At 39.1% G+C, this 24,825-nt stretch overlaps 1 protein-coding gene and 1 long non-coding RNA gene across 29 annotated transcripts in view; both read right to left on the bottom strand.

Annotated features, from left to right (window-relative positions):
- The window catches only part of PTPRM (protein tyrosine phosphatase receptor type M), a 413,795-nt gene that overhangs the window by 157,500 nt on the left and 231,470 nt on the right, over positions 1-24,825 (bottom strand). For all 28 annotated transcript variants that reach the window (XM_083746769.1, XM_083746763.1, XM_083746742.1 and 25 more), the window contains 4 exons: positions 21,522-21,830; positions 21,019-21,128; positions 16,848-17,049; positions 15,457-15,559 (listed from right to left, as the gene is read on the bottom strand). In XM_083746769.1, coding sequence (XP_083602895.1) covers positions 15,457-15,559; positions 16,848-17,049; positions 21,019-21,128; positions 21,522-21,830 — 724 coding nt within the window. The remainder of the gene's footprint in view (positions 1-15,456; positions 15,560-16,847; positions 17,050-21,018; positions 21,129-21,521; positions 21,831-24,825) is intronic.
- LOC310848160 lies at positions 1,449-7,437 on the bottom strand. Its single transcript, XR_014566193.1, has 2 exons — positions 3,660-7,437; positions 1,449-3,550 (listed from the first exon to the last, which is right to left on the bottom strand). It is a non-coding gene; the product is annotated as an uncharacterized lncRNA (long non-coding RNA).

Here is a 24,825-nt window from a genome sequence, read left to right as displayed (position 1 = left end):
TTTCTGTATCAATCACCTATTTAGTGTAGGGTGAAGAAAAGGAATTAGTTCCTCTTCTCTGTCTTTTGAACCTGTCAGTTATGTCTGAACTGAGTTACAATGGGTTGATTATTAAGGAAATCAATTGTCACTAAATTTAGGCCAGTGGGTGAGATCTTATATACTGCAAGTGGTAATACACTGGTGCTTCTCTTATCTCTCCTTTCTCCTGCAGCCCCTCTAGGCATGTTCACATCCTAAATCTGCTTTGGAAGATGCAGGGGACCCCCTGGAGCAGAATTTGTTTTTTTTTTATATAATATTTTTATTAATTTTAAGAAATACAGAAAAAAGAATAAAGCAGAATTTGGAGACCCATAGGCAGGGCTGGGAGGGGGCAGAAGAGTAACTGCATGTATGTTAAACAAGCAGATTTCCAATGCACAAGCAAGCAGACACCACTGGATGTTGCCCAATGAAATCTGTACTTTCCGCCTGTGTCAATATTCTTTAAAAATTATATTCTAGATTATTTTACGTCATGAAAACTAGACTATAGATGAACAGAACCAACAAGCATTTTAGTGAAACAAATGCATTAAGTTAAAGCCTGAATGTACGCCAAGCAGTAATTGTTTGTTTTAAAATTTGTCATACTATATAGGTGTTCACGGTTCATGTCACTTTGAAAAGCTTGGATACCCTATTACAGAAAAGTCACCTGACCTAACCAGACTTTGTTCATAAAAAGCAATAATGAAAAAACAGCATATTTTTTTGTAATGTGCCACATATGCTAGGTTTCATAGCTAGATCTTCAGTGATGAATATTCAGTTTCTGTAACATTAATTTCTCTTGCTCTGGCTGTGATCTAGATAAGATCAGTCATAAATTGCTTTGGAATATTAGCTGGGTACCATAAATGTGCTTTGTGTTCTCTCAACCATAAGTCATTACAAAAAGTGGCTTGGCACCAGCAAGTCACTAGTGCCTTAAAAAAACTCCTCCGTGTGGCACAATATCTTGCTGCTAGCCTATTTAGTGATAAAATCTGATATAATAAAATATTAATTACAGCTGAAAGGTTGGGTGAAAAATATGAACTCAATTACAGCCCTGTATTGCGCACAAAGGGCAGTGTGAAAAAAATCTGTTCATTATGGATGTAACAACTGGAACATTAGAATGAATCTGAAAGTTTCCTAAAAGGCCACCTGCTATTAATCTTTACATCAGCCACAGAATTCAAAGTTCTTTTCTGCACACCTCACCTTTTAACCAAAATAAATATATTCAGCATGGATAAAAATCAATGAATTAAAAACACAGGGATTTAATTAAGTTTCTCTTGAAAAATAACTATGTTAATACTAAACAACATGAGTTGTATGTCAGCCCTACAGTTAAGCCTCTAAACTGAATCAGTGCCTCTACCAGATAGTTTGAGTTAAAGGCAGATTTTTCATATAAATGAAGAACCAATCTGATCATTTCTCCAATATGAATAAGTATAGCTACCAAACACAGGTATTTCATTGTCACCTGATAAAATAATCTGCTCTAATCTGCCCAATAACTATTAGTTCTTATTTCTGTCTATCAGGCATGGGCATTTACCGTAATTTCTGTTTGCTACTTTGTTTTTGTGAGAGTAGTGCTGGGTGAAGGCAGAGGAAAACAGCAAAGCAAGAAAGAAGAAGAAAGGACAAAATTGTCCATTGCAGATTGTTTCTGTATTTCTGTATCAGATAGGTGTTGGCTGCAAGATGTGCCTATAAGAGAATATTTTTAAAAACCCCTATAGGCGAAAAATGGAAATGTGCAAAATGAATACAGTGCAACAAGGAGCTGCAAGACCTGGCTGCAGAAATAAACTGGAAAACGGTATTTTATTTAATTGCAGATCAACATGCTTAGTGGTCAGATAATACTGTTTAGGAAGTATCTGGGAAAAAAAATGTGGTAACCAAAGTATAAACCTTTCAAATAGCCTTGATTTAAATCAAAGTAGGAAATTGACCCCTGTAGGTCAACTTTGACATGTGGGTGTGGCTACACATGATGTGTATTTTCCTTTGCCCATGATGGTTTGCAAGCAACAACACTCAGGTGATTGCCAGTGCCTGCAAACTCCTTTCAAGAGAGAGTTACTTATTTTTCTGATGTCAGGTGTGGGGTTGGTGGGCATGGCTTGGTCCAAACAGTCTTGTGAGCCTAATTAGTCCCACAGATCAGAGGTTCCTGGCCCATGATTAAAATCAACCCACATTTAATACACTATATGTGAACTCCATTTTTCATTCAGTGCAATTATTAAAACCCCAGCACAAGAATGTACCAAAATTATGAGGTCCGCTGACAATGCACTTTCCCAAATATCAGATATGTTTTGTTTAGGAGATGTGAAACTGGGTTCTTCAGTCATTCACAAAAATTATTGACCTCAGAAACTGTTGACCAGCAGTTCTGAAATACTTTCACTTCCAATTTCCCCTTCTTTCTACATTATATGGTATCTGAAGTTATCATTGCACTTTCAGTGCTTCCAACGCAACCCGAGAAGTACAAACTTGCACATCATGTCCATGGTGAGATGCATGTGTACAGGGACAAATCTATGGCTATCTCAAGTGGTTTGGCAGTCCATAACTTCCTCCCCATGACAGCACTGGGCTGGAAGGAAAACTTATGCCAAAGTTTACTATGTCTTACTGTTTTATTGGTTGTTGGCATTGTGAATTATCTATTTCTGTGTTGTATTTTCTTTGTAACAATGAAGTGTGAGTAAGAATTAATTTAGAAATAAATAAATGTAAGCGTGAGCTATGTGCATTCATGTGTGTCTGTCAGTGTGGGTTTTTGTGTGCTATACTTGTGGTGTGTATCTTTGTGTACCAGTGGGCGTGCATGAATGCGCACAACCAGTTTGGTCACAACCAGTTGCACAGGCATACTGGCATATGGTCTTGGAATGGTTGGCCAACCTAAATGTGGCCCCTGAGTAGGGAAAGGGTTAGCCACCCCTGCTACAGTGAGTGCCCCAGAAGCTCATTAGATAAGTCAAACTGATATCTGTATGTTAGAAACTTGAAGAGTCAACACTTACTTCTGCTACTGAACAGCAGGACTCATATTGCCAACTTGCAATCTATGCTCACTCAACTCCCCATAGGGGAATTTCACAGCTTTCACTGCCTGGCTAAGAACACAAGGTACCCTTCAAATTGAAGAAAGGCCTTAACACAAATAATTTTTCCACGTTTGTTGCCTTCCCTGGCAACCCCATGATAATTTACTCCAGAGGTTTAGGGTGGAATAGCATGTGAAATGCACAGTGGTTTGGAGAGGAAGTCGCAAAAATACACAGGAGCCTCTGCTAAATCAAAAGCATTTGTGTACATAGAACTCCTGTGAACAGCATTAACGTGGGGTGAAATAAAGAATTGTCAAAAAAAATCTCTGCAGATCAGCACACAACAAATTAATAAACCAAAAAGCTAAGATTATCAACTGATTTTTGATCAGAACAAGCACACAGTGCAGAAGCGTAGTCAACTGAATAAACATAACCTAAAAATATTGGTATCTGAAGAAGTGTGCATGCACACGAAAGCTCATACCAAGAACGAACTTAGTTGGTCTTTAAGGTGCTACTGGAAGGAATTTTTTTTGTTTTGACTAAAAATATTGGTTCTAACGTTGAATTATGAAGCTTAAGAGGATCCAGAGCAAAAGGCAATAGCTGAGCCCCAAATGACAAGGTTATCCCTGCTCTCCTAGCAGAAGACGTAGCATGGAATCAAGGGGATCCTATCTTTTTAATCAAAACTGCAGATCCTAGTCACAATACTTGGTTGTATATGGTTTAGTACTTTCTGAGAAATTCAGTTAACTTGTTTTAGGATGTTGAGTATTGGTGAAACAAGACCAAGTAATCATAGTTATATGTACTTTTGCCCCTTAGCCAAGTAAATAGGCTGGGTGTCTTGCTGAAAGAAAGGTCAGATACAAGCTTACAAATTACATAGGATTTCTACAATGTATGCTTGCTTCACCCTATATCTTCATTTTAAAGGTGCTCATGCATCTCCTGTAAGACAGAAGTGCAAGTTCCTAACTTGAATGTTACACAGCAAGCAGGCACAGCTATTACAGCGGTTATTTGAAAAGGTCACATGTTGAATTTCACACACTGAATACAGATGTGTAGCTGTTTCTCAACATTTGAAAAGTCTTGCTCAATTCCTATCTGTCTGAATCAAAACTTAATGAACTTCTATGGAATTACTGTGGCTTGCGAGCTATTTTGCTCTGAACAAACCACTGATTTCAAACAAAAAAGTTGTCTCATACACTCTCTGTTAAAGTTAAAGAGCTATTATCTTGTCCATGGCAATCTGTAATGTGTAACTATGTTGAAAAAGATGGGTGTTGTTGTTTTTTTAGTTCCAGGAAATTTGAATTCTTGAAGCTTAAGAGTTATTTCAAATAATGATGCAGGTTTCAGGAAAAAATTATAACACACCAGCAATTTATTTGGAACATATAAATAAAACATATTTTGCACAAATTTACATTTCTGACACTTGCAACAGTGCAACAAAAATTTCAAAGTTTTAAAATCTACTTTATGTCTTGGGTTAATTCTCCCTTTTAAAAGAACACAGAAAATTGCTTAAGGTATAAATAGAAACAGAACAAAGAACTATGCTTATTGTTGAAATCTCAAATGTTCTGGTTGCCAAGACCATTTGTTTGTGGGGTAACCCTGAACTCTGGAGAAACAACACTCTTTTAACAAAAAAACAACAACGAAGAAATAACCCAACAATATAGTGGAGACGCTGAGACAGAATAATTTTCACAAGTGACATAAAATCTGGTTTTGCATTTCTGCATCTAGATGTCCTTCCCAAAGGCATTCAATGGGTTTGATGGGAGGAATTCAGACCTTGAAATGGCAAGCTGGCATCCTGCTTGGCAAGTGCATCCACTGGCAGGGATGACTCTCTGAAATGGTAGTGTAGGTGCATGGGCAAATTCCCTAACCCATTTCCCCCCCACAGACCACTTGGATATTGCTGAGGGTCTTGGTGAACCATTGAATGATTTTTCTGCCTGTTGAGATGATTTTTTAATGTATTTTTATCACTTCTTTTATTTCTTATATTTTATTTTATTTTATTTTATTTTATTGTGTTACAATCTGAATTCCATAGTCACGGACACTCTGCTGGCACCTGAATGAAGCTAGTGGACCGCTGGTGGACCGCTGGTGGACCAGACTCTGGCAATCCCTGTCCTAATTTATTGTTTCAGGTATCTAGGTTTCTGGGGGCAGCGAGTGGTATCCAACCAAGCTGACCAGTTTGCGCAATGACTTCCCTCTCCCCTCACTGGTGAATGGGAGAGAAGAGGATAACATTCTGTGGTACAAATGAGACAACTTTGTTGGATACAACCCAATATTTCTAGTATGATATCTGTCTAGACCACCCTTCGCCAGCCTGGTGCCATTGAATTGCTTTGGTCTGCAACTCCCATTGTCTCTGAATAGGGTCAATCCTTCAATTTTGATTTCCCTCGGTTTCTCATCTTTCCAATCTTAAGTTAATATCTCCATATTTCCACATCAGTTTGTGGTTCATTTTTGTTTTTAAAAAGTTCTCACCAAAAAATCTGCATTTTAGTACAATTTTGTCCTAATGTATACATTTCTGTATCCAGTATAGCAAAACAGTTCTATTATAATGCACATTTGTTTGTGTGTTCCTTTCACAAATACATGCATGTTTATGCACACTTTATTGTAACATGCAATTTTGTACACATTTCTTGTCTGAAGAACTGTTTCAGTTTGCTTATTGAATCGGAAGGTATGAATTTGTAGGCTTTAAATGTGAACTTAATCAAATTTATTCTTCAAACCTATTCCTGACTGTTAGCCATGTTGGTTGTGAGTTATGTGAGTTTTAGTCCAAAAGAGCTGGCTGTTCCAGAAATTGCAAATGACATTGCAGGACTGGAAAGTTTCTTTATAGCAAGGAAGCTACTCCCCAGCAACAAAACCCAGAAGTGGAGTCCTAACTGTAAAACCTTTTCTGGGATGAACTGTGGACTATTACCAAATCTTAAGAGGATGCAATCCAACAGAAACAGCTGATATCTCATCACTGGCTGAAGTAACAGATAATATTGTATGGAGTTGCTTGCTTTGCCATGAGAATCTATATTTCCTTCTGTTTCTAAGATCTTTGCTTTACAGATGTTTTCTGCTACAGATTTGCCACTTACAGCATAGGAAATGACTGAAATATTTCCTCATACATAATCTTGTTGAGAAGATTAGCTTTCACTTAGCAATATTTTACAATTACAAACCTCATTGGAAATATCAGTGATTTCTTTTCCAGATGAAGTGAAGGGCATTGCAGAGAGGATGGTTTTAATGGCAAATATTCCAGAGGATTACTTGTTTGAGGCTGCTGACATAAAAAAAGAGTCTTGAGGCAGCCTTAAGAAGTAAGCTTTTGCAAGCAGAAACTCATTAAATTAGTCTTTAGAATGCCATAAGACACCATGTCTTTTTTCATGGTAAATGTCATTAAATTGAAGACTTTCCCAGTGTTCTATGTGGGAAAACACTGTTCCTTCTTTTTTCAGTGATTCAATGTATAGTGAGCCTAAGAAAATCTAATCTTGAGGACAAAAGGTTGTATCCAATTTGTGTCCCTCCATTAAGGCTTTTTGATGTAGCAGAGGCTTCGGTCAGTGCAACATGGATCAAGGTGACTTTCAGCAATTCTCTCTCACCTTGTTCTGAAGGGTCTACCAAGGGTCTACTGGTGCAGAGTAAGCAGAAGGTTCCAGATTTAATCCCTGGCCTCTGCAGGCAGAACTGGGAAAGACTCCCTGTCTAAAGCCATGGAGATCTGCTGCTGGTCAGTACAAGATAAACCTAATGGCTTGATTCAGTGTAAGGCAAATTATTATAATTCAAAATTACCTTGGTCCCTCTTCCACAGGCGGGACGCGGGTGGTGCTGTGGTCTAAACCACTGAGCCTAGGGCTCGCCGATCGGAAGGTCGGCAGTTCGAATCCCCGAAAAAGGGGTGAGCTCCTGTTGATCGGTCCCTGCTCCTGCCAACCTAGCAGTTCAAAAGCACATCACAGTACAAGTAGATAAATAGGTACTTGTGGGGAAGGTAAACTTGTGGTACTTGTGGGAAGGTAAACAGCATTTCCGTGCGCTGCTCTGGTTTCGCCAGAAGCGGCTTAGTCATGCTGGCCACATGACCCAGAAAAACTATCTGTGGACAAACGTCGGCTCCCTTGGGCAGTAAAGCGAGATGAGCACTGCAAACCCAGCGTCGTTTGTGACTGGACTTAAACTGTCAGGGGTCCTTTACCTTTACCTCTTCCACAGGATCAAAGAGCTTTCTGCCAGTGCTGAGACACTAACTGAATACAATACTTTGGAAGCTTCCACATGCTGAATCATACCACTGCTCCATCCAGTTGTCTAACTCAGAATGGATAATCATTCTTTCTAAGCCCCCACTCATGCCAGAGATTCAATTTAGGACTTTCTGATGTTCTGTACCACTGATATAAGATTCATCTCCACTTTTATGGGTGTATTCGTTTCATGGATATCAGTGTTATGCAATGTACAACTGTGCTCTGAAACACAATTCCTTCATGTTTCCTGTGCACGAGTAGTGAAGCTTGATATCTGTGAAATTTTCAAGCTTTAGATCCTCAAAATCTACCTACAGAATCACCAGTACAATCACTGTACATACTCATTTACTGAATTAAATCATATTCAGATGAGCAAAACACCTTATGAACTTCTAACCTTCTTCATGCAAGTAAGCAAAGGGTTGGGGGTGCAAGTGGGGAAGGAATCATACCTTTTATGCGCAGGAGTAAAATGTTATTCTAAAGCAGCAATGCTGCAGCAAGCAAAGGCTCTAGCAGCTCAGTCAGCTGCTTGTGGCTGCAAAGCCAAACAGGATGTTTGTGACTGTTGCCATGGAAACAAAGGGGCAGTCCATTCTCCTTATTGAGCACAGGATGTGAGCTCAGTGTGTGTTATATGACCTGTACAGGATGTACATGGGTGGAGTTTGGAGTTTCTCACTGTTTGTTGAAGAGAGCAGACATCTTTCACTGTATGACTGCTAAAGACAGGAATAAAAGAATGTAGATACATTTCTGTCTGTGTCTGATTCCCCTCCCTGGGGATATGCAGGGAGGAGGAGAAGGAGGAGCTGCAGTGGTGTGTTTTTCTCACAGCCTGAGGAAAATCGCCGGAACGGACCTCGTGTTTTTCCTGCTGGGAGTCGCCGGAGGGAGGTCAAAGGAATTCAGCCGGTGCCTGCAGATAGGCACATACCTCTGACCGGGCCAGAATTCCAACATAAAAGGCATATGCATTTGTGGTGATAAATCTTATTAAAATTCTAAGCTAATCACGAAAAGGATATTTGCCAGATTTTTGTTCTTGAATCTAGCATGTCCATAGCACAAATGGAGAAATGTGCCACAAATGAACAAAAGATGATGGCACCCATTGGCTGGGGGGGGGAGGGGGAGGGGAGTTTATCATATTTTTATCCAATTGCCAATCCTTTTGAAGCCAAGACAGTATCACTAAGGAAGGAAAACTGGGCTTACCCTAAGGTTTGCTGACTTACAAAAACAAAGAAATAAATGCTGCTTAGAAAAACATTCCTGCTCAAACAAGTGGGAATCTTTGTCTAAGCTTAAGTGCTTCATGGTCAATGTTTCCCTCTGCAGTTGCCTGCATGAAAATTGCCCCCTGGGAGGCAATGTGGGTCCAGGAGGAAAGCTTCTGTTTGAACAAATTATTTGTGTTACCGCTTCATGAGTTGGCTTTTTTGTTGAGGTGAGCTGAGGAAAGGAAACCAGGAGCTGCATCCAGCCATTGGTCAACAGTTCCCCATCCCTGCTCTAAAGTCTGTTTGGGGAAGTTTTTCTCCTAGCACTAATTCAGATACAGTGGTACCTCAGGTTCCAAACGCTTCAGGTTACAAACACTTCGGGTTACAAACTCTGCTAACTCAGAAGTAGTACCTCAGGTTAATAACTTTACCTCAGGGTGAGAACAGAAATTGCACGCCAGCGGCGCGGCAGCAGCAGAGGGCCCCATTAGCTAAAGTGGTACCTCAGGTTAAGAACAGTTTCAGGTTAAGAACGAACCACCGGAATGAACTAAGTACGTAACCAGAGGTACCACTGTATTCTAATTGCCACTTATTTTAATAAGTCTCTTGCTATAGGATTTGAGAGCAAGCTGCCAAAAACTTTTCATGTTGTTTTCCATGAATAGTGTGAGAAAATGTGCACAGGAATAGTCATGTAACTTTCCCAACAAGTCATTGTGATACACATATCATACTTAATCTGCATCCCCCCTAAAAAAAAGTTAATTCCAGTCACTTTGAAATTCAAGGACAAGTTCTATTACATAACAAAAATGAATTACAATATTTTACAATAGAAGCAATTACTGCACTGTTCCTTCAGTGTAACTGGAATTGACTGTTTGGCCATAAATAAGAATTCTTGTTTGCCATAAAAGTGGGAAAATTATGGGCATCAATAAAGCTCCATCACTTCTATATCACATACTTGCTGAACCATGGTTTGGGTTATTGTATACGTTGTAAAGCTATAATTCAGAAACAGTTTGCTGACAATAATAGCAGATGACCCTGTAGTTTACCTTGCAAGGCGATAACTTTACAGAACCCTAAATAATGTCTGTCAAAAATAATGACAAACATGAAAATGTAAATATATATATATATATATATATTTTGCCAGAACTCCGGCCTTGTGGTGCTATGATTTTTTAAAAAAAATAACATTATTTCCAAATAAGGTAACAATTATTACCATGCATAGGCACAATCAGGTCATGGGTTTAATTCAAAAGTATATGGATAACTTTAGTGCTATTCTGTGACCATAACTACAAAAGTATTAAGAAAACTCTACACATTTTTTAAAAATATATATTGTTATGTTTACTGCAGTCTCATATAAGAATATTCCAAGTTAATGTTTAAAGATTTAGGCATAGCCCGCTTGCTACTCTCCAGATGTCGTGGACTACAGTTCCCACCATCCTTGACCATTGGCCATGCTGGCTGGGGCTGATAGGAATTTTAGTTCAAAACATCTGGAAGGCACCATGTTGGCTACCCCTGCTTTAGAACACTATCAATGTGTGGGATTCAGCACTGTGCTATTACAATTGTTCTGTCTGCACAAGCATTTCTGCTGGCTAGATGGAAGCATCACTCTTCTCCTACCCAACATGCTGTTCTGATGGTTCTCCCAACCTCCCAGAGCTTATGTGAGGGGCAAACGGGGAAAAGAGGGAGGGAAGCCCCATTATGCTAGCAGAATTCATGCTAGTCCAACTATGTAGTTGAATCCAGCCCAGTGCTTCCACTTTGGAATGAAATGCTGATGAACATCCAGAGGCTCACCCTGTGTTGTGTTATATTATGTTATGTTAATATTATTACTGCTATACAAACAGCTCAACATATAGTATCACTGTCTAACAGGACTGCGTCACTTCTCACTGTAGTTGGTGGGGAATCTCCCAGCTAAATGCTCCTCACTTTTAAAACACTCATTGTATATAGTAAATATGATGTCAGGAAGAAAGGTCCTACATGCCTTCCCTCACTTTCTATGTATATGGATTTGGTGATCGAGAGCCAGTGTGGTGTGGTGGTTAAGAGCGGTAGTCTCGTAATCTGGGGAACCGGGTTCGCGTCTCCGCTCCTCCACATGCAGCTGCTGGGTGACCTTGGGCCAGTCACACTTCTTTGAAGTCTCTCAGCCCCTCTCACCTCACAGAGTGTTTGTTGTGGGGGAGGAAGGGAAAGGAGAATGTTAGCCGCTTTGAGACTCCTTAAAGGGAGTGAAAGGCGGGATATCAAATCCAAACTCTTCTTCTTCTGATCTGGGCAAGGGGCATTCAGTAATATACAGCCTACAGTATTACTACCCAGGAACAGTTTTACCACATGGATAGGCACTGCCTGAAACTGTTTATCAGGGGAAGTCGTAGATATGTGTTAGAAACTGGAAGTTGCCCACCTCCTTCACTACACAGTGCCTGCTATAATCTAGATCTCACTACTATTATTTACATCTACGTGTGACAGTTATCACTCAGTAAGTCTTTCCCCTCACGCCTGAGCAGTGAGCCTGCACAAACTGGCAATTACTCAGTATTGAGCAATAGCACTGAAGTTGACAGATATGCCTGCACTGTCTAAAAGTGCAATCCTGGCATGGAAAGAGATAGGAACACTAAACTACAACTTTTGTCTCTTAAATCAAGAAGGCTATGGAACAGGATAATTTGATAAGGACGTGACACGGTTTCCAAAATCATGCAAATGCCTACAGAACTGCCATATCAATCTGAGGAGGATATCCTGCTGTTCAGTTAAGCTTCATATTAAAGTCTACAGAAGAGAGCCGACTGTACAAGTCCACTGTGCATTAGTTACAGCTGAGTAAAGCTGCAGTGGGTGCAGATCATATGAGTCACGTGCACTGCCAATGTAAGGATATCTTACAAAACAACAGGCACAGTGTAATGCTCAGTTGCTGAAATGAATCTGCTGAAGGCAGGGAGAAAGGGAGGTAAACTAGAAACAAACACATACCCTTGAACCCAGATTTATGGAACAATACAGGAGGCACTTTCTTAAGGAAAAGAAAAGGTAAGGAGTAAACCCCACACAAATCTGGAGTGGAGTGCCTATGAGGGCTGAATGACATCTTGTATGCCTCTTTCCACCAACTCCTATAGCCCAATTGGTGCCAAATGCATTGTTCCATTTTCCCTTGGACCACATCAGTAAGGCTGAGATGGGGGGGGGGGTCTTGTCCTCTGGGCAGCCCAGGAGCTCCATTCACACAGCCCAGACTTGTGCCCCAGAAAGGTCACTTCAGTGCTGCATGTGCAGCAACAAGAGGAGGCGCTACAAGTGCAGAGCACAACCTGGTTCTTGGCTGCTCTAAAAAAAATTCATTTATGCTACAGTTTTATGGAATTGTTGATCTGAAGAGCTACCTAAAAACTAGATATCTGACCGAAATTCAAGTACCAGTACCCAACAACAGAGTACGGGTCAAATATTATGGTTCTAGCATTATACTACTAAAAATCTTTCCTTTCTGGAATAATTATTTCCAAAGAAACCCTTCAACCTTTGTTTTCAGATGCATTTGCATTTTGTATGAGTTGGATAAGTATTGTCAAATGACCGTAACAATGAATTGACAGTAATAATTTAGAATAAAATATATACTCCTGAAAAGAACAAAGGGTCCAGATAAGTTTAGATGTTTCAAAAAGGGAGGAAAGCCTATATTTTGAAATTATTCTAAAAACAAACCCGAACTGTAATTTAATAGTATGTATGAATGCATTATCAAATTAAAGGAGTCTAATTTCATTCACTTTCTAAAACTAATTACCCAAAATTATAGATTTTACAGTCTCATAACTTCATGCTATTTGGCTATATTGTATCTCTGTTAATAAATATTGCAATAATCAATGAAGCTATGCTTCCGAAATCTAATGGACAATTTGGTTTTCTGGATTTATGTTCACTTTTCATTAACTGATAACAAATGATTCCAGAAGATTTATATAAATTTGACTTCATTTAAACAAGTCATGCTTCCTAGCAATAATTTATTGAATAAGTTGCAAGTCTAATTGTAATGGACTGGATCCAAACAAGGTTAAAATAGAAAGCCAGATTCTTATTCTATATTTGCCCCAAGTGTAAAGAGGAAAGGTGGCAAAGCTGTAAAACAAGCAATCCTTGGCAGTAATGTGCTAGAATTTGTGCTTACTCTCTCTCTCCCTTTCTCCCTCTATCCATCAGAAGAATTAAAGATTTTTATGTGACAGAGCTGATGTGTTGATCAATAAAACGACAACAATCATTTACACTGAAAAGTTTAGCGCAGTTCCAAGAATCTGCATTAACCATGCTGGGTGGTTACAGCAGAATCAATAGACAGCCATTGCACTTAGTGAAGTGCATAAATAAAGTACAGCTACATTTTTCTACCCTACGATGAATACAGATTAAGAAAAACATCTATTGGGTACTTCTCTTACTTTGAACAAACACAAATATGGTGCTCTTGTCTCCTTTCTGTTCATTTCAATGAGACTTGTGCTGAGCATGAAGTGTGTTGCAAACATTTCAGAACAATATACAGTATAACAAAAAAAGTTTTTACTGTTGATCCTGAGGATAAGAAATCATGTCTTAGAATCATAAAATTGTAGAGTTGGAAGGGACCCTGACAGTCATCCTGTCCAACCCCCTGCAATGTAGGAATTTCAACTAAAGCATCCACGACAGATTGCCTCTGCTTAAAAACCTCCAATGAAGGAGACTCCATAACCTCCTGAGGGAGTCCATTCCATCATCAAACAGTTCTTACTGTGAGAAAGTTCTTCCTATTGTTTAGTCAGAATCTCCTTTCTTGCAACTTGAATCCATTGGTCTTGCCTAAGTGCCAGTCTTTCACCTAATTTACATGCAACCGCGTGTCACAAAAAAGCTGGGCAGCTATTTCTTTATAGAAAAAAAAATCATTTTGAGGAGAACCTGTGTAGGCCTTCCGCTTTAGTTTGCAGCCCTAGGAAACATTTAACATAGCGCTAAGGAGATTGCTCCATCAGCACAAGCTGTTTGCTTGCCTGATGGAACCACCTCCACTCTCCTCCCCCTAGGCACTTTTCTGGGGTTCTTCCAACCCAGCCATAGGCAAACTCGGCCCACCAGATGTTTTGGGTCTACGACTCCCATCATCCCTGACCACTGGTCCTGTTAGCTAGGGGTGATGTGAGTTTGGGCAAGGGCAAGTTGGGAGAGGACAAAGGGGAAAGCCCTGTCGTGCAGGACCTGTTAAACGAATCTGGACCTCTGAAGCTGCATTTTGTCAAGGAAAATAAATGCAGGACAAACCATATGCAAATAAACACCATATTTCACAAGTCCATGATGAGTATGAGAATTAAAATCACATACTTACATAGTACCTAATTGGGAACAAAATGTTTCTCAGAACTAGTTAGTCTCCATGACTCTTCACCTGCAACTGAACCCACAGCTTCTTATTTCATTTTCAACACCCTGAACGTGGGAAGGAGGTCAGCTGAAGCAAGTTAGCCCACAGCTCCAAACATAAATTGCTAATTAGCAAAGAAGAAACACAATACAGCTGGGCAGTGATTTTGGATTGATGTTTCCTTCTCCTTACTATGGCAATGTGAACTTTAGCTGTGTGGCATCCTGAATACCATCTGGTAATTTTACTTGACGTCAAAAAGACAAATGAGCATATATAGAGCTTGAGTACACATAATTGGCACATGTATTGGCTCTGGCAAATGACAACTATTTTATTTTATTTTCTGTAAGTATTTACATGGATCTTCTACTTGATAATGAAAAGCAAGTTGGAAACTGCTTAATTACTACTAGTAATAATAATAATAATAATAATAATAATATATAATAAATAGTAATATTCTGCTCACTACAACCTCCCCTTTGGATTGAGGGCACACTGGGAGTGTGTGAGTGGAAGGACAAGAGGAACACTTGTTGTGCAAATGGAATTCTGTTCTGCTTGTATATAGACACTGTTATAGAGAAACTTAATCATTATTTTGACTTTGCAAAATGCTTGATGTATTTATTTTGCTGTAACCCTTACACAAAGCCTATAATACAAGCTGATATTATTATCCTCATTTTGATGAGAGGCTGGCTTGCCCAAGACCATAGTGAATTTGTCATAAAGGTGAGAACAAGAATATACTGATTCATAGCTCAGCCTCTTAGTCACCATGCTACATTAGTTCCCAAGTGAAGTAGCTGTAAATTCTGGACTAGCAAGATTTTTGTTTTGTTTTGTTTTGTTACAAGTATATATATATATTTCTTTTTGTCTTGATGATGACAGATTTTAGTTTTTAAATCTCCTAAATTGTCTCAGCTGATTACCTGAAATAATGATGATTAAGCCCACAGGAGTTCTTATTGAAAACATAGTAGTAGAGGATAAAAATAATGATGTACCCTTGAACTCATAACACTGCAGTAAGCAATTACCTTATAGAAGAAGCCACCCACACAACAACATTGCAGCTTTGTTCCTTATTTTCAAAGACTAAGCTTTGAAATCCTCTACACAATTCCTAAACACTCCATATCAAAGGACTTTCTTTCTTGTTCCTTATTTAATTGAATTAGAGATAACACAAATATGGATTTAAGCACAGATTGCTAAGTTAGAAAAAAAGTCACCAGGAAACACTGTCAATAAATAAATAGATTTAATTTTAATTTTGTAAAGCTTCCCCAATACCATCATACCTGACTGGAGCTCCTCTGCTCTGTGCAGGTTTCAGTGTAACAGTTACAGTACTGTCTGTCTGATTTAAAGGTGTTTCCAGTTCATAAGGTGGCATAGACGGTGCTAGAAAAACAAGAACAGAAGAAGCAGACTTCTTTAATGTGCAGCTTTTCTATGATCTTTAAAATCTTGTTTAAAAAAAACCTTCTCAAGGGCAGATACTATTTTAGAGCAGTCCTTGTGTACACAAACTATGATAAAATAATTGCTATGCTTTTAGTTAACAGGGTAGCCCATCAATAACAAGTTAAGCTATAAACTGGTACATATTGTACCTTTATTAGGGCATTTTTCTGCTGACTGAACACTCAAAACGTATGTTCGTGTGTAATATTAGTCTTATGAACTGCAGCAAGTTTTATATCATGTGTTGGTCTGCTATGCAACAAAAGAAACTAAATATGGTATTCAATTATTACCATTGTCTTATTAACAGCCTTCACCACCAGATTTTTATCATCCTTACTGTATCACCATAACTAGATAATGAATGAAGACATAAGTAACCAAGACCACCCAGTTAGCTTGTGGATAAATTGCAATTTGAACCTGGATCTGACATGCCATAACCAACTAGTAGAGGGTCTCCCAAACTTGGGTTTCCAACTGCTCTTGGACTACAACTCCCATCATCCCTAGCTAGCAGGGAGGACCAGCGGTCAGCTAGCTGAAGACCCATGTTTGGGAAACCTTGAACTAGTATATCTGCTGCACTACACTAGGCCATCATGTAAAAGCAACCACATTTGAACTTACTAATCAGTAGTGCATGAGACTTCTAGATGCTAATGAGTGTTTGGTTTGGCCTGTAAGGAGGTCAAAGACAAAGAAGACGTGACTATTGTTTGGTAAATCTGAAAGATATGAAAGATGGGAATCTGAACTGACCCATCTCTGACTTGCAGCTACTATCCCTTTCAGCAGCAGGGGTAGAAGAGTGAACTAAACCAAACAGTGGTGCATGCTACACTCAGGCCAACTTGGGTAGAAAAATTGGGTAGAAATTGGGTAGAAAAGCAATGGATTACATTGCAGGGTTGCTATACAAATGTCCCAAGTTTAACCTTCTTAAGGTGCATAAAAGCAAGTAATAATCATATACATCCCCAAATAGGTTTGCGGATTGAGGGATATATATCTAGGCTTTTTAACAGAAAATGTTTAAATGCCATTTTTTTAACAGAAGTTTTTATGAATTTTCAAGAAATTATAAACACAACATTTAAATTGTTCAGAAAAGATAGGTATTTTACACTGCACCCATACTATATAACTGCTGCAAAATTATATGTAAATTAAAGTAATGGTTATCTAGTTCAAATAAGAAATGTTGTTTGGCTTTAACTAATACCTGAGATCTTTGTGGTGAACTGACTTGTAACAGGAAGCCCAAAGCCTTTGGCTGTACTGGCTCTTATAGTGAACGAGTAAGTAGTCCCAGGATACAACCCAAAAAATAAGTAGTGTGTTTCATTCCCATGCTTTAAAACACGTCCACTTTGGTTGGATAAATCTATTTCTGGGTCAAAGGAGCTGACAGCCTTGTAGGTGATCTACAAAAGAAAAACAAAGCTATAAAATATCTTCAGCAGTTGTACAAAGATTGCATTTTTATCCAATAAACCCTTCTGATGTGTGCACTGTCAGACATTTTATGATAAGTTATCTTACTCCATTATATGCTTCAAATCCGGAATCCAATGAAGGAACACAGGCTCAGACAAAACTGTTATGAGTTATCACTTTTATAGATACAGGGACTTAGAGGCACCTAGATGACAACTATAACGGCTATGATTCAGACTTAAGCTAATACCTTTAATTCATTGGTTTTCATGTTGTAATTCTTTTAGGAGGAAGTGCATTAATGTTGGTCTTGCACAAAAAATACAAATAAACATTGACTTAAAACGACAAGAGTTATAGCCATGTTTTTTTAGTAGCCTGCCCCAAATTTCTGCTTCCACTGAAAAGTATTATCTGCTTGTGAAATAAGGTGAAATTCAAGCAAATTCTCCATAAAGGACACAATGTTGCTATTATGATAACGATGACAATAATTATTATAATAGAAACAACATGGAAAGAGCTTTACTTGGAACTCTGAGGAGTAGGACAATTCTAGGACGTTCTTCTAAAACCGTAGAGTACTAATGACCACATTTTCTCCCCATTTGAAGAAATCTAATTTCTTATTCAACATTTATTTTTAAAAAATGATTACAACGCAATGTGGCTTGCTTTTGCTCTCTTCTGTGACACTTTTAGGCTGCAATCCAAACCACACTTTACCTATGACTAAGTCCCCTTAAATTGGAACTAAGTATCCCAGAGTATTTAATATCCCAAGTGCTTTGAAGTAAATATCATCCTCACAACACAGCATGGTAGATCTTTAATACTGCAGTTTTAAAGATCAGAACACATGGTATTGCAACTTGAATCACACAAGCACTACTGAAACCAATTCTGCATAGGTCAATTACAGGTTAAATTAACTTCAACTCAGCACTGACCCTGTGTAAGCTCTTAATTTACAGAAGCTCTCAGTTTTGACCTCTGAGATTATAAAAGGTTACTAGCAAAATGGAAATTTAATTCAGAATAGAGTATAGGTTTTAAAAGACAATACACAATGTTTTTGGATGCCACACAAATCAGTTTCATGCTTGAAACAATGTGGATTCCTGTGGACTGAGCAATAGTGGCACTTATCTATAGGATTTTTAACCCACAGTTGCTGTGTTACAGTTAGCTTCCTGAATTGTTGCCACCACTTCAGAGCCACTAAATCAATAAATGTGGCCCTAGTTCACCTATGTTTCTGTTTCTCTCTACCTTATCTCCCTTCTATGGTGGAAACCTCCACATGTTTACGGGGCCGGTTCACTGCTGCCTTGGTGGGACAACTACATGCCAGGAACATGCAACGTAAGTCATTGTGCTTCTCTGTGCCATCATGCACAAGGGTTTTTATATGCGAAGGGCCAGCATGGTCTTATGGTGAAATATTTTACTTCAGAACATACACCTGTTGTGTTAAGTACAGTAATCAACATGTTTTTAGTACAAACACTCAGGTATTCAGATGGATGTGATTACAGTGGTACCTCGGGTTAAAAACATAATTCGTTCTGGAGGTCCGTTCTTAACCTGAAACTGTTCTTAACCTGAAGCACCACTTTAGCTAATGGGGCCTCCCGCTGCTGCACAATTTCTGTTCTCATCCTGAAGCAAAGTTTTTAACCCGAGGTACTATGTCTGGGTTAGCGGAGTCTGTAACCTGAAGCATCTGTAACCTGAAGCGTCTGTAACACGAGGTACCACTGTAATCCATTTGACAAATGCAACCATTGTTGCTTATTATAACCAGACATAAATGTCAGACTTTCTCTTTATTCCAGAAGCTGACAGCAGGATGAGGCTGCACTGGTCACCTGATGCATACCAGGAAGGAGTGAGTGAGGGTGAGGCCATAGTGAGATTGATGCCGTGTGCTGGTGAAGCCAGTCCAGCACCCTTGCTTGCGTGTTTCCACTATGCCGACCTCACTGCTTCCAGTATGTAGCAGTTAGAAAATCCAGAGGGAGATTGTTTAAGTGCAGAAGCCCCACCACACTATCTGCTGCTTTGGTCCCGCCTTCCTGTATATTTGGCCTAAGTATGCAAACAAAGCTCAGCAACAGCAGCTTTTTGTATTTATAAAGATGAGAAATCAGCCATTCCTTTCCAAGAAGCTTATTTACAACCTAAAACCCGTATAGCACCTGAAATAGGGTGACCTGCATGTACGCTACCTCCTCCTGCACTCCACTATTTCACAGGATCACAGGCTTGCAGAGTTAGAAGGGACCACGAGGATAATCTAGCCTCACCCCTTGCAATGCATAAGTCTTTCACCCAGCAAGGGGCTCGAATTCACGACTCTGAGATTAAGAGTCTCATGCTCTACCGAAAATTCTTACCAAACGCAAGCACAAGTGGCTTTAACGCCACCTTTTTTTGTCTTCCCCCCCTGTTTACAATCTACCTTGATAAAGAGTTCTGGAGAACATAAAAGCTACAACCCTATAGGAAGAATATAAACCAAGCCTCTGAAAAAGAAAATACAGAGTACGGTAGTTTTGAGACTATGATGAGATGTGCGGGGAAAAGATGGCACAGATAATCATTGTCTGAAGCGTGGGCTGGTTTGTAGCCCAGGTCCAAACACATTCATCATTTTGTATCAGACTACACATAAACACCAAAAACAGAAGCAAGCACCACAAAAAAGGGGATGATGGGAGAGGAAGACACCTCCTTTCAGTTCTTTGAAAGGCCTTACGTGGCCAAATATAAAAAACAAATGACAAGACCAATCATCTTCTGATTACTTATGAAACTGCAATTAGTTAAACTAGTTAGTTTTCATAATACATATCTTTTCATAATAAATTATCCTTTCACAACTATTTCAACAGCAAGACAGCACTAAAAGCTTAATAATACCAAATTAGATATTTTCTTTTATGTCTTGGGGCCAAGCATTTCAACAATGCTTTCTGAAAATGAAAGGAAAGAATAAATATAAGGGTAGTTTAGTCAGGTGAGATGTTTGACAGTGATTATGGTCCAACAGCATAATAAATGCATTCCTTTGTTAATATTTTTGAAAGATATTTAGGGCCAGGTTCCCTATAGCATGGAATGCTGGGATTTGTATGTAAAACTAACAACATATAATTTTGTTGAAATTGCATTCTTAAAAGCTAGTGTGTTTCATTTAATGGGACCTGCTTTTTTCTTATTACAAAAGGTTTGCAGAAATTCAGCAGTATTCAGTATTACATTCTCACTCCTGTTTTTACTCCTGAGTTATAGCCTAGTAGATACTTTTAGTAGCATTCAAATACTGAACTACATAACTAGACTGAATAATATTACAGGCTTTAAAAATGCAATGATTTACTAATAACAGAGTGTTGTCTTGTACTTGCCAAAATTTATTACATGAGGGAATTGTGGGGGGGGGGTGACACTGGGGGTGGGAAGGAAGGAAAGACATGTGATACATAAGCAGTATAACACTGCAACTTTATTTAGACCTTCAGTTATGAAAGGTACTGATCCCCTCCTTCTCTTACAAGACTAGAACTCATGGACATCTTATGAAGTTGAATGATGGAAGATTTAGGACAGATAAAAGGAAGTACTTCACGCAACACTTGGAGAACCACTATGGAAGATGTTCCCACAGGAGTCAGCAATGGCTACCAAATTGGATAGCTTTGAAACAGAATTAGACAAATTCATGGAGGTGTGGGCTATCACTGGCTATTAGCCACAATGGCTATGCTCTGCCCCACAGCTGGAGGCAGCAATGCTTCTGTATACCAGTTGCTGGAAATCATGGGGTGGGGAGAGTGCTCTTGTGCTCAAATCCTGCTTGCTGGTTTGCCACAGGCAACTGTTCAGCCACTGTGAGAACACGATGCTGAACTAGATTACACCAAGAATGCAGGACAAGTGGTTTTACATACCTCATATAGGGTGATCACACCATATGTTTGCACTGGCTCCCTCCACTGAAGGAAGATTTTCTCCTCAAACATACTTCCCTGGATAGATTCAAGTGGTACAGGACTTGGAACTAATGCATTAAAAAAAAAGGATGTTTAGGAATATGTATTGTGAAATAAAATGTTGCATTTAGATTCTATCGCTATAAGAACATGAGCTCCACACTGTAAATGCTGCATTCAGGTTTTTAAATAGTAATGGCTTATGCACTGGCCATGCTAGATCCAACCCATAAAATATGTGTTTGCGTGTAATGCTGCAAACTACATTTCACTCATTTGTCCCTGACAATCATGTCAGTCCTCAGTATCCTTCATCTTTATGCTTCCTTTATCCAACAAATCCTCAACACACTTATATGCAGTTATGTATATGTCTTATATGTTTTTTGCTGGACTGCATAAGCACCCCTAAAATCATGTCTATGCATATTAATGCATTCAGCAAACCATTAAAAACTCACCGTCTTCATCCGTTTGTACCACAATTTCTTGGCTTTCTTTTCGTCCTTCAGGATTCATAAGAACCAGCTTGACACTGACATTAGTATATGGGGACAGATTAGTAATGGTATGCTGAGGGTGAGAATTGTCTGTGTCCCAGCTCACTTCTTCTCTGACTTGTTCTTGTCCACTAGCTTGGTAGCGGTAATGGACGGTGATATTGTACCTATGGCAACGAGTGACATTGTAGCCAAACGGCTCCCAGGTGATGGTGATTTGCCGGGATTTGATATCGACAACTTCTAGTTTTCTTGGACCACGCATAGGATCTGTAAAAATTAAGACATGCATTTTCATACAAGTGCTTGTATCTGATGTATGGTAGTGAAAGCAAATACTGTTAAGATATTTTTAAGAAGTATAGGGAAGGAGAAAAGAACATAGGTTCTGATCTACAGAGTCTGTGCTTGAATACTAGCTTGAACCTGTATATGAATAGTGGCTGGGCAGATGACTGACACTGTTAGTGTTAATGATACTGGCAGTTTGTTGGAAGAAGGAGTTTAGTCCCAGTCCTCCATCAACATGTATTACAAAATGTATTAACAGACTAGAAACAGCTCCTTTTATGAATGCAAAGCAAACGGTGTACCAATCATGGAATACTAGAATTGTAGCATTGGAAAGGAGCCCAAGGCCAACCTCATGCAATGCAGGAATCTCAGCTAAAGCAGCTATGACAGGTGGCCATCCAGCCTCTGCTTTAAAAAAATCCCAAGGAAGGAGACTCAGCCACTTTCCAGAGTCCCTTCCACTGTCAAGCAGCTCTTACTGTCAGAAAGTTCTTCCTGGTGTTTAATCAGAATCTCCTTTCTTGTAACATGAAGCAACTTGTTCAGTTGCTACCCTCAATATCAGGAGAAAACTAGTTTGCTGCATCTTCCATGTGATAGGCCTTTAGATATTTGAAAATGGCTATCATATATCTCCTCTTTTCCAGGCTAAACATCCCCAACTCCCTCAACCATATCTCATGAGGCTTGGTTTCTAGACCCTTGATAATTTTGGTAGCTCTACTCTGCACACCCTCCAGCTTGTCAATATCCTTACATTGCAGTGTCCAGAACTAGACACAGTACTCCAGGTGTGGTCTGACCAAGGTAGAACAGAGCAGAACGATGACTTCCTTTGATTGGGACACATACTTCTGTTGATCCACCTTAAAATAGAATTAGCTTTTTTTGCTGCTGCATCCCACTGTTGACTTATATAAAGCTTGTGGCCTACCAAGCCCCACTAGATCCTTTTCATATGTGCTAGTGGCAAGCCAGATGTCCCACAAAACACCTTAACATTTTTCTGCGGGCTCAAATCCAACAGCAGACAGACAGCAACAAAGCTGTTTAGCTTTACTATAACAAAGTCATAGTTTAGGGTGAGAACAGTTGTATGACTGGGGATGCAAAAGAAATTTAATACAGTTCACATTTAAAGGTGAATCATTCACACTCCCACTTTCCTAAACAATATGAGAACCAAATCAACATCCTTTGAAAATCACTCATCTGAATTTTGTGATGCAGCTCTGCAACCAAACAATGTTTACAAAAATACATACGTAACAGGGAAGTGTACATAAAAAAAATCAATATATTTGTGAAAATAACGAAAAAATAATAACATGTATATTAGAGTCAACTGCTTGCAAAAGCATGCACATTAGTCAAAGCTGCACACAAAGATGTAGTTATTGGGAGAAATTCACAGTAAAATACTGATGAATTTTCAGGGAGATTTTTTTCTGAAAAAACTTTTTTGCAAATTGCTGCAGAAATGTTATGAGCGGAATTTGAGATTGGAAAAATGAGAACCAGAACAAAACAAAACTGATGGATCCTTCCATTCCCCGTTACTAGACCCAAACTACTGCCATGAAATGCAAAAGATTGCTTCTATCTATACTGTCCAAAGCAATTGGAAACTCGAGAAAAAACTTCCATCATATTATATTATGGGTTCCTTACATATCTGGTAAAAGAAGTCTGTCATCAGTATAGCTATTATACAAATTTAGCTGTAATCTGATTTTTATTTCATATGAGAGCCCTCAACAAGATAAAAGACAATGAGTAGCTTTATCTACTGCTTCGCTTGTTGAAATGCCAAGAAGAGTTTTAATGAGCTAGAAATCTCTTATACATAAACAGATTAATATGCATCTGCCGGCTCATGTTTATTAATCAACATGTCTTAACCAAGAATGTTCTAAACACTTGCCACAAGATTCCATCACTTCTGGCTTCTAATAATTCCCTGCAAGCTTGCAACATTGTTCAAAGATATTTTGCATTTTATCTTAAGTTTGCAGGAAAAGGCACTAAAATCACAAACTATATAGCCTTCAAACCCATGGTTCATGCTTTCATTAAGAGTCTCACTGTTCTAATTACATCAAACTTTTTGACCACAGGCCCTTTTAAACTTCTGCTGTCCATTCTGGCTCTCGCTTATCCATTGCAAGCAAGTTTTGCAGATGTTTACAGAAATCCTAGCACTTAGTACTTGAGAGCAGACTCATACATGAGAGTACCCCCATCTTCGTCTTATCCCTATCACCTCCATTCTTCTGCCCGACTCTGATCCCCTTTACTCAGCTACCAAGCCTAAAAACAAGATTTCATTAAAATACTGGTTCTGAGCACTAGTTCTGATCCATTCTAAGTGCAGAAGAATTTCTACAGCAGCTCATGCCCTATGACAGAATGGTAGTGTCCCTGTGGTGTTTGAAGACAGTCGTGCTGTGTAGGCCGTGAGCGAAGAGATGGGCAAGGGCCATGGGTCAGACTCACAGTGAAATGGGGAGAAGGGGATCTTCCTTGTTTGCGCGTTCTCTGTGGTTAGCAGCAGACCGAGGAAGAGAATGATGCTGCAAGGGCTGGCATTAGATGCTAGAGATATGAGATTAGCACTGTCAACCTGCCTGTGGTGTCTAATGGAGATGTATGTGAAGGAGTTGTTTATTGAAGTAGATGCAGGCTCTTTGTTCTGGGAGGTTGGAAAAGGGTGAGGAATTGTAAGGACTTGCCTTGCTGCTCTAAGCACTAAGCCAAAGGAACTGAACTGCTTTCCCCTCTTACTGTTACCTAAACATCCCCATAGTCCCATTACCTCCCCCAAGATAACCTAGCATATAAATTTGCACCAATCCAGATATCCATGCACACTCAGAGATACACTAGCAAATCTTTTGTACATGGCTTACCCCATTATTTTCAATAGATTTATGTGTTCAAAAGAATTCTGTTTCTTCCATTGAAATGAATA

Source organism: Podarcis gaigeae (assembly GCF_964106915.1).
Source record: "Podarcis gaigeae genome assembly, chromosome: 7".
In the NCBI taxonomy this organism is placed as follows: Eukaryota; Metazoa; Chordata; class Lepidosauria; order Squamata; family Lacertidae; genus Podarcis; species Podarcis gaigeae.
Note: the sequence above shows the minus strand (reverse complement) of the source record. Positions and strands in the feature narration are given on the sequence as shown.